The following is a 10,490-nucleotide window of genomic DNA, read 5'->3' on the forward strand; positions in this document are numbered from 1 at the left end:
TTGTTTATAGCTTTCGATACTCCATGTAAGCATCTGGTAGTGTGCTATGCTGATATGGAGGACGATTTGGATATTTCATTACAAATATTGACCCTTACTGGGTTAAAATTATTTGCCACTAGGTGATAACTTTTGATATATATACAAACATTGGCCTTTGTTAGGCTAAATCGATATACTATTCTTAGTATATAGACTCAGGAACAAAGATGTGCAATACATACGTGTTAGTTGAAATGCCTGATTACTTGCTAATGTGATTCCTTTTGTGATAAGTTAAGTAGCGAACCATTAGTAATGGCGGTATGATTAGTTATCATTATAGAATGGCCCCGGAGAAAACAAACATACTATTTGTGGCAGTGGTGGCTGAGATGATTGCTCGTCAACTGCAAACAATAACTCTGACAATAGCAGCACGATTCGTTATTAGCATTGACACGACAATGAATACAAATCAAATACCGAACACTAATACGGTCGCGAATACTATTTCGCCGCCCAATACTATTACGATTGCAAATTTCATACTCCCAACCAATGCTAACATTGTCACGAAAGATACTCTCCCACTGAACACTAATGCTACTACCAATATTAATAAGTTCCCTACTAAATGCCATTGGAGACGGAAATCTCCTACCGAACATGAATACTGGTCGTAACAACTGTGATCCTTCAAGACAAGAATATTCGTTTAAACAATCTATGTCATACAAAGTTGTAAGATTAATAGGCGTAGGAAATAATGGTCGTACACACGGTCGTAAAAACCGTGTGTGTGTGTGTGTCTATATACATGCTATGTGAATAGGCGTAGGAAATAATGTGGTGTAGGAAATACTAATTATTTGTGTATATACTGTGTAATGTTTAAGTTTACGTGGAACTATTGTGGATGGAAGGGGGCCATAGTGGTTCAATTTACGGGGAACCGTTGTGGGCGGAAGGGGGGGCCACAATGGTTGATATTATGCGGAAAACGAAGGCACGTATTACGAATGAGCAATCACGATTTTATCGGAAAGTCGAATTTATATTATAAACTTACATACATGCATATGTACACACAAAGATACGGTTGTACATATATACGAAAATAAATACATTTTTATATACGCGTGTACATGCAAACTATGACTGCGTGGTACGCAGAACTGATTTCGTTAAACTTATGAAACTCACCAACTATTCGTAGTTGACCTGTTTTAACATGCTTTTCAGGAAATCAGAAAAGTGAAGTAATTGCCTATGTGTTACGGGTTTGGGTTGTGATTGGCGCCGTGAGTATTTGAGTTGAAGTAAAGTAGTTGAAGAGCTAGTTTTGATTGTATCACCTAGTTTGTAAAAGATGTTAGAACGATGTAATATATTGTAAATTAGTTAGTAATGTTTTTTATGAACAATGTATTTGATACCAGTTGTATCTGTTACATTTCCGTTTTACGCTTCCGCAAATCGCTTAACGGGGTGTGACAGTATGCTGAGTTAAAATTCTTTCTCACATCTCAATTCCAAATCTTACAAACTAAAGTCAACATAAACACCACAATGCTCAGAAATTCTTAAATACTCTTGCAAATGAGTGAAGGAAATAAATGGTTGACCAAAGAAATCAACTGGCAGAGCTTAATAGAATGGCTCCTCTTGTTCCTTGGTTTAAAGAGCAAACCGAAGTTGCTGCTGATGCCAAAAAGGGGGAGGATATTCTTGAAGCCTCTCAAAAAGCAGCTAAGAAGAAACTAGATGAATCAGTCAATAAAGCTGCTGAAGAGGCTGCACAGTTCAAAGAGATGTTTAGAAAAGAAAATGAGGCTAAGGACATGGCTTTAGTCAGGAAACTTAGGGAAAAGCCTGATGAAACAAGCTCATCCAAAACTAAGAGACTAAAGTCCATGTCTCAAGGTGGTAGAAAGGGAAGAAAGGGTAAACAAAGACCAGTTGTTATTCAAATAATTGATGAATCAGAAGATATATCAAAAGTTTCCCAAACTACTAATGCCCCAAAAGTTGTTTCACCAATAGTGAGAAATTGCTGATGCTGCTAATGTTCAACAAACTACTGGTGCTCCACAAGAACCAACGGTAGCTTTAGAGGCTGTTGTTTCACCCAAGGTTCCACAAGAACCAGCAACTATTCCAAAGCTTGTTGATACCTTGAAGTTAAAGCCTGCTCATCAAAAGGCTTCTGACAGTAATTTGAAAAGAATGAAGTAATTTGAAAAGAAGGAAGCTGATCCTACCTAAAGGAGATAATTCATCACCATCTCCTCCTGCCAAAAAGTTCAAGCATTTAAATTTTGAAGACAAGATAACTCTCAAGATCAAGAGGTTGCAAGAACTTTAGAAGAGGCTGCAAGGATCAAGTCTGATGAAGAAGCTGCAAGGGTATATAACAATGGCTTCTGAAGACAAGAGATCTAGAACAACAATCGTATGGAAAAAGTTTGATTGTATCTAAATGACCAAAATAGCTAGAAAACAGCTATTGATGGAAGCAAAGAAAGTTGCTCTCTTATGGATTCATGAGCATACTAAGTATAAAGTCTCTCTCTACAAATTCAGAGGTTGGACCTATGAAGAACTTTAGGCTTGATGTGGAAGAATAGAGAGACTTGTTGAATAAGACCCTGATTAGGATCATCCTGAACGGGCAAAGCACAAGAGGGGATTAAAGCAAAGAAGCTGGCTTCGCAAGCCAAGGGAAGGAAGCTGACTGAAAAAGAAGAACTTCAAGCCATAAAGGATATTCATAGGATGCCAAGATGGGAATTGATTATGACATTCAGTTTATGCCTTCTTCATCATCTTTTACTACATCTACTATCCCACCAACTGGAGATTAGAGCCAGTCAGATTCAAAAGTTATTAAATGTAGTAAACACAAAAATAGCTCCTTTGTAACTTTGGAATTTGACACAAGTATATCAAAACTGGTAGATCTGCAGGATGTGCCCATGTTGGAAGAAGACGTATTAAGGATGTTAATAGACCTTCCATTGAAGACGGAGGAAGATGATAGTCTGGGTGCTGAATTTGTGAAGTTTATCAAAGAATTAGCCAATAGAAGGCTGTCAAGATAATACAATGAAGCAAAATAATAAATGGTTTTGGCATCAACAGTTCAAAGGGAGATTGCTTAACCATATGATGATGATGATGATGATGATACATGAACTTCAATTACACATACAAATGAGAAGTTGCAATTAGATTAGGCAGAGAATAAGTACGATTGGTGTTTATGATGTAGAAGTAGTAAGGTCTTATCTTGCACTTTAAATAGCATTGTCAACCATCTCCCAAAAAAGCTACGTATCTAACATAATTTCATGGGTTCGTAGGTTCTTGAAGGTACTGATTGGTGTTGAAGGGCCGATAAAAAATATTATTAAATCAAATATCCTATTCACATTAAATTAGTTAGGATAAGCAGGGTATCGAACCTCGAGGAGTAAGTGTTGAACAAAGGAAAGAATTGATTGCCAAAAACCAAACAACTGATGATACAACACATCAGTTGTTCTCCATTATGGTGCTTTGCCAAACTATTGCTCCAAACATCTGACCCTACAAACCGCTGATATGAAAGAACTGATGATATAACAGCTGCTCAAGCAAACTATTGAAGACCCAAAAAACTGAAGATTGTCAATTAATGGCATAAACATCAGTTATTTCAGCAAAGATCAGTAGTTAGCACGAGATTCTTTTAATAGACAATTGCTTGTATCAGTTCATCCGTAGTTTGTAACCGATTCGTTAGATGTTGATTTCACCTTTAGCTCATCAATAGTTTCACACATGTATATAATGAAGATGATAGTCTCTTCTTCATTAACACTCTACACATCAAACAAATTCACCTAGTCACTGTACTCTTGTACTGGAAAATCAGTGAATGAATGATGAGCTAAGGGGGAGAAATAGATTGTAATCATTTGATTATAATTAATGCAAAGTTGTTCTTCCACATGAAACCTCAAATAGTTTTATGATTTCCGTTGTTTATTTGCTTTAACAATACTAATTAGTTCATAATTCAAGTTTGGATTCCAATTAATATGCTACTAATCTGTTCAAAGGATTAGATCACTTGTTACTATTTCATTAAATATAATTGTGTTCATTAGATTAGATTGAGATCTTGATCCCAACCATAAGTGGTCAATGTCTAATGTAACTGACTCTAAACATTATGAAGTTTTATCAAGTCATGAAGTAGCAGTTTAGAGTGTTGAACACTTTAGTAATGTTTGAGAATAAGCAAGTATTTAGCAAAGTTGTAAACAATAATAAAAAGTTAGCCACACCTATGGTCAAGCATGTAACTAATCAGTAATCTCTTGTCATATATTAAAATTAATGATCAATTAACAAATATGATTTAACTGAATAACTCAAATTGTAGGCTTCAACAAACGCTAACACATGGCACTGGTAACCAAAGGTTCCTTGCCAGCGTGACTCAATCAAGGGCAAATGTATGCTTTATTAAACTCAAACAAATCAGCAAAAAACCCTATGAAACATGTATCACAACAATTGGCAAACTAACCGTTCAGATGAAAAACATAAAACGACTGATTATTCAACAATACCAAAAATCAATGATCATAGATTGTCAATTAACAAATACAAGTAAATCAGTTCTAAACATGAGATAAACTAAAAAAATTGCGATACTCTAAACCGCGGGGATTACTCGAATAAACTAGTAGGATTTTAATGTCCCATGACTTCATCCCATGTTCATACAAGTCCAAAATAGCAACAATAATATCCCATGACCTGTAACGCAATAAACACGTATGAAGTAACATTATTCGTACAACAAACCAAATAAAAACTATACAATTAATACAATAATATACAATATTTATACCCTCACCATCAGCTACCCATCGGGTATACCTAGAAACGTTTGAGAAGTAAATCACGAACCAAACCCGGTTTAATTAAAACTATGCTGGTTTGGCAGGTCAACCCCATTCCATGCATACTCGATAGTGTTGTAAAAATCCTGACTATGCGCTGATTAATCCCCCATTAATCGATAGTCCCCACCCCCACTGATAAATGTTGGGCTAATTGGTCAATTAATCAGTTAATGATCAAATCCATCTAAAATTAGGATTCATCGAACTTAGTCGACGTTTTTTATGAGATCCCGGTTAAAATCGATGGTTTTCGACAAGATTTAGGCCAAAATCAGCGGTTTCAAGCGAGATTTCAGTCAAAATATGTGAACATATAAAATTAAAAATTATACATTGAAGTCCGATTCAATTAATCCGATTAATCGACAGTCATCTCCCTTTCCCTTAGCCAATTAGTAACTTTTACATCATTGCGCACCCCAACTCGGAAACAAAATGTTAATTTTTGAGAATTGATATTTGTGAAATCAACGGGGGAGGGGAACAAGAGAGGAGAGAGAAGGAGTTGTGTTGGAGATAGAAATGGTGGCGATATCGGTGTACAAAGGCAACCTCCACCGTGCGGCCGACAGTCCCCGGCAATGGGTGATGCCTGCCCGCAAGATCTCTCTGAAGGATTTCAAAACCCTCCTCAACCGCCGTTCGAGGGCACTCCAACAACCCACCACCTCTAATCCCCAACAGCCTCGCTCTACTGCTGATGCTGATGCCCTTCAACCTCCGGTATCATCGATCTGTCTGTTTATACAATCAGGGCTTTTTCTGGTGCTTACTATTTATTCTTCTTTTGCAGCCCCCTGAGGACGATGATTCTTTAGATGACAAAGAGAAAAGGAAGAAAGAGGTTGAAGACAAGTTACAAATCTTGAAAGAAAGAAAGCATAAACTGGTACAAGTGCTGAAACAGGTGATTACACCTTTCTTTGCAAACTACAATCCGATATTCATGTTTTCATTTACATCACCGGTCTTTTTATGTTATTAATAGATTTTAAATGCCGAAGAAGAGCTGCGAAGAAGAAGTAATGTGCAGGGGATTACAGGTCGGCCTCTGCAAGTGGATGTGACAAATGACTCTGGTTCAATCAGTAGGCATGTGACTCCCCGGCCTGGTTCAGAAGGAGCAGATGCTGATGACGTGTCAACTCATAATGTGCATTCTCGCCATATGGCGAGGATGAGCAGCATGTCACCGTCTTCAGAGTCTCTTCCTAGGCGGGCCCCATTCAGCATGGTAAGACTACTTATATTTCCTTTGCTTCTGCTGTTTTTGGTAGTATGCTTTAGTTAAAACATCTGGTAGAGAAGTGGGCACATTGATTATCCGATACAACATTTTAGATCAGTTACACTTTCATTGACGGAATTAGGTGGTTTTTAGCTGTAATTTATCTTTCTGTAGTGGTTGCAAGCCACCACTATCTACAGTTGAGGGATATTTTAGATTAGAGAAAAAATGAAGGTGGTAATGATTAATGGGCTGTGAGCATTTTTTTCGGCTGGTTCATTCTTCTGGTATTTATATATCTTGTAGATGAATTAACAGCAAAATAAAAGTTTTGTTTGATTTACAAAGGAAAGGAACACCAGTCAACCTTTGGCTTCATAAGCTGAATGGCCCAGAATCAAACAAAAGATAAAACGCAGAATACAAGATTTGATCAAAACTTGATCGGCCCTCTTTATTAACATAAATAAACCGAAAAGTAGACTTTACTAAGGGGGTGTTCGGGTTCCTTGTTTTACTTTCTTATAACTTTTTCCCAAAAGTTAAATAAGTCACAATATTGTGACTTATTAACTTCTCCTCTCACAGTAAGTCTCAATACCAAACACCTTTTAACTTTTCCAAAAGTTAATAAGGTTATAAGTAGCCTTAAAAACCTAATCATAATTGAACTCTAATCCTAACAAATAGAGAAACTAAACAACCCATAATTCTCTTGGCCCATTAAGATAAACATAAACCAAATAAGGGGGTGTTTGGGATTCCTTATTTTAACTCCTTATAGCTTTTCATTAAGTTAATCTTATAACACTCAAATTTCGTAAACACATTATTTAAGACTTTTGCGGAATTTAGGCCCATTTTTTTTTTATTTTGTTTAATTTCTCAAATACCCCTCTAACTCTAGTTTGCTAAAATAACAAGTTTGGTCCTCATAACTTTTATTTTAAAACACTTGGTAATACAAGTTTGAGGAAATTCCTTTAAAAAAAATAAACTGAATTTGTCATATGCATTTCCCGTATAATCGAAGCCTCTTTTAAAACGTTAAGTTACTGTATCTCAATAAATAATATCTCAAGGTATATATATTTTATTGAACAAAAGCATACACATATTTTAAATCTCATAGATTAGGGTGGTACATAAGTTACAAAAGTGTAACTTATGGAACTTTTCCTCTCACAATATAAGCAATCCCAAACACCTTATTATTTTTCAAAAAGTTATTATAAGTTGGTGAAAATAAGCAATCCCTAACACCCCCTAAATAAACCTTAAATAAACTGAATAATTAAATAAACCACTAAAAGACGTGAATGCCCCTGAACTCTTTAATCCATTGCTTAGTTTCGCATACCCTTGCACACCAAGTCTTGAACCTGTTTTCTTTTCACACGACACACGTGAACTAAACGATTAAGTCCAACAAAGCAACTTTACAACTTTCTGCAATTTTATAAGAGAGAGCGGTCTTTTTGCTTTAGTTAGTTATTAGTGATTACTAGATTAGACGGCAGACCGTCACGCATTCACTAATTAATATTAGTTTACTCTTGGTTAAATCTTGATTCATCAAAAAGGTAAGTCTTTTTTATCCTTCTATTCAAACAACATTGGTCAAAGTCGTCACTCAAAATATTGTTTATTTTTAAAAGATTTATGCTATGAAAAGATATCCCCAGTTTTACATTTTGGGTTTATAAGGTGTTTTTTGAGTTTATTTCTTCATAAATAATGTCTTGTATAAGCAGTCGTTTAGTGTTTCCCGAAAAGAAATCCTACGCATTTAGAACTGATCATTTTCAACCACATTGTTTTATTTCATGGTTCGTGTTGATTGAATGTCGTTTGGATTTTGAAGAGAAAAGGTTTAAGACAAATAAATTTGATTTTTGATCAATTCTAATATTAATGAAAGCGTTTTTGGTTTAAGATGCAGGTACCGAACTCGTCACGAGGGATAGTTGCAAGTAGTCCATCACGATTTGCTCCTACTTCAAATGGTCAAGCAAGTGTATCTGTAACCGGAACAAACTATGTTGCCTCGTCTCCTTCACCTTCCCCATCACCTTCACCAGCCGGATCAGGTGGCACCTCGGTCTTCAGGGATGCTCCCATTGCCAGTCCGTGGGACTAGACTACTAATCCCTTGCTATTACGTCGATCTTTTTATATCACTCACTGTCCAAGCTTTGTATATGTACACGTTTATGTGTTTTGTGCTTAGGATATGAAAACATCAATCTTTTTTTTTTATCTACAACTTTATTTTGGTTTACTGCAAGAACCCCTTATATATACTTATTGCTATAACTTAAAATACCAAATGTATAATTGATTATGTGGTTCATGCGACTTTCTGCTTCGCTTTGTATCGTCAGGGTATGTATACATTTATCTTGTACTTTATAAAATTGACAATGACATTCGGTCAACCAGCATAAAATTAGAATGAAATTTTGATATCTGAGTTGCTTGCAAAAGCAGATTTTGTGGGTACGATCTGTGTATAGTAGAATGAAATGATATCCTTTGTTTTTGGTTAATATATAATTCCATGTGTTTTCAAATTGTTTTCCTTCACTCATACATACATTAAATATTTTATGGTACGTCTTATAGTTCAACTTAGTAAGGATGAGAATATTTGACTAAAGGCCATTGTTACTTTGTTAGTAGGGAGTGATGGAAATCAAATAACATGCACGTATGGTCGAATGTTTGACTAAAGGCCATTGTTACTTTGGTTGTTTTAATAATAATATGTGGGACATCGATCTTGTCAAATTTGTTGTGTGATTGGGGTGGGGACTGAAAGCAAAAAAGTATATTACCATTTACATGTGATGAATCCTGGGCGTGCTTACCTCCTGGGACGGCAGCCACTCACTGAGTGCTAATAACCCCTTTGGGACCATGCACCATGTTCGAACCCAGGTTTGCCTCCGCGTTGATCTCCTATGGAGCTTAAACGCACACAAATATAGTCATCGTGTTAGATGATGTCCTAAAAAAAAAACCTTTTTTTTGTCAGTGTACCAATTATCTATATGAACCTCAATTATTTTGCCTTCTACTTTCCTAAAACATTCCAAATTGACATTTGGTTGTAATTTGACCTAGTACTTTGTTACGTTATATCCGATTTGTTGTGGTTGGGTATTCCATCTTCACGTCTAACCCTTTAGTTGGGATATGACACCATACCATCCTCAATCTTCTACTCGGTCATTCTTGCATGGTTTAACCTTACTGATTTCCTGTAAAACAGTTTGAAAAAATGCATTAGCTACACCTGACTCTAAAACATTTTCAATTTTTTGTTAAAACACAAATATAGTTTTTTGTATAACTCAGCATGGCATCTGCTCTTCCTATGGGTGTATCACTAATATACACACATAGGTCAACGGTATCTCCGAGAGTTGTGCCCATTGGAGATATGTTTTGAGACTGACGCATAGCATGCATGCTACTTGTCTGTTATGTTTTTCAACTCTTTAAGACACACAACCCGTTTGTTCTATAAGAGTAAATTTGTTTAATAGTTTGTAAACGTTAAACATATTCACCTTCTTGTTCTGTCGGTAAACTTGTTCTGATAGTCTTTGCGTTTTCAGATGCTTAACCTATCATAAATAGGTTTACATGAATTTTTGGATCTTAGTCGGATCCAGTTGTAGACCATATGTAAGGCCCCGGTCTCGAGAACCCTACTTTTGCTCAGGTTGGAATTACTCATTCACATAATTCAGAAATCAGAATTAATTAAAACAAATTGCGGAATATAAAGTCAACCGTTCTTACATAACATAATCACTTTGTTTTAAACTAAAAAATAACATAAGTCTTAACATAAACATAAATAACATGTGAATTATCTTCTCTTCGATGCCAGTCTTTGTCTTATTGCCACATGTCTCATCAAGCCACTTGTCTCATCCTATTCACTTGCGTGCATACTAAAAGTCAGCTACGCTGAGCGAGTTCCAGTTAATCATTTAAACATACATTTCATTCACTTACTTGCTAATACGCGTCCGAAGATACGTATTAAATACTTACATGTTCCTCTATCATCCATACATGCATACATACATACATACATGCATTTTTTCATAATTCATACCGTCTTACTTATTACTTCTAGGCTTAACTTACCTTCATATCACTTCTTTATTTTAAAGAGCATTTCGCCCTACATACCTCGGATATTATAAGGGTCCGGCACCCTACATACCTCGGAAAGCATCCTACATACCTCAGTTATTATTAGGGCCCGGTGCCCTTTATCGTACCGTACAACCATGCCTTCGTTA

General features: G+C 35.9%; 1 protein-coding gene across 1 annotated transcript; it reads left to right on the forward strand.

The window, feature by feature from the left end:
- The first annotated feature begins 5,462 nt into the window (after positions 1-5,462).
- On the forward strand, positions 5,463-8,416 carry LOC143578253 (uncharacterized). The gene is made up of 4 exons (XM_077061890.1): positions 5,463-5,663; positions 5,734-5,847; positions 5,929-6,174; positions 8,111-8,416. The coding sequence occupies exons 1-4, from the start codon at positions 5,463-5,465 to the stop codon at positions 8,306-8,308; spliced, it is 759 nt and encodes a 252-aa protein (XP_076918005.1). The 3' UTR covers positions 8,309-8,416.
- Positions 8,417-10,490: the final 2,074 nt, after the last annotated feature.

The sequence above is a fragment of the Bidens hawaiensis genome, unplaced genomic scaffold (genome assembly GCF_021521415.1).
Source record: "Bidens hawaiensis isolate Kalapana, Puna unplaced genomic scaffold, B.hawaiensis_p1.1 tig00029086_1, whole genome shotgun sequence".
Lineage (NCBI taxonomy): Eukaryota > Viridiplantae > Streptophyta > Magnoliopsida > Asterales > Asteraceae > Bidens > Bidens hawaiensis.

Bases quoted from the DNA above. Each gene is read 5' to 3' on its own strand.
- LOC143578253 (XM_077061890.1), top strand. From the start codon at position 5,463: ATGGTGGCGATATCGGTGTACAAAGGCAACCTCCACCGTGCGGCCGAC. The intron at 5,664-5,733 runs GTATCATCGATC...CTTCTTTTGCAG, and splicing joins CTGATGCCCTTCAACCTCCG to CCCCCTGAGGACGATGATTC. The intron at 5,848-5,928 runs GTGATTACACCT...TGTTATTAATAG, and splicing joins TGGTACAAGTGCTGAAACAG to ATTTTAAATGCCGAAGAAGA.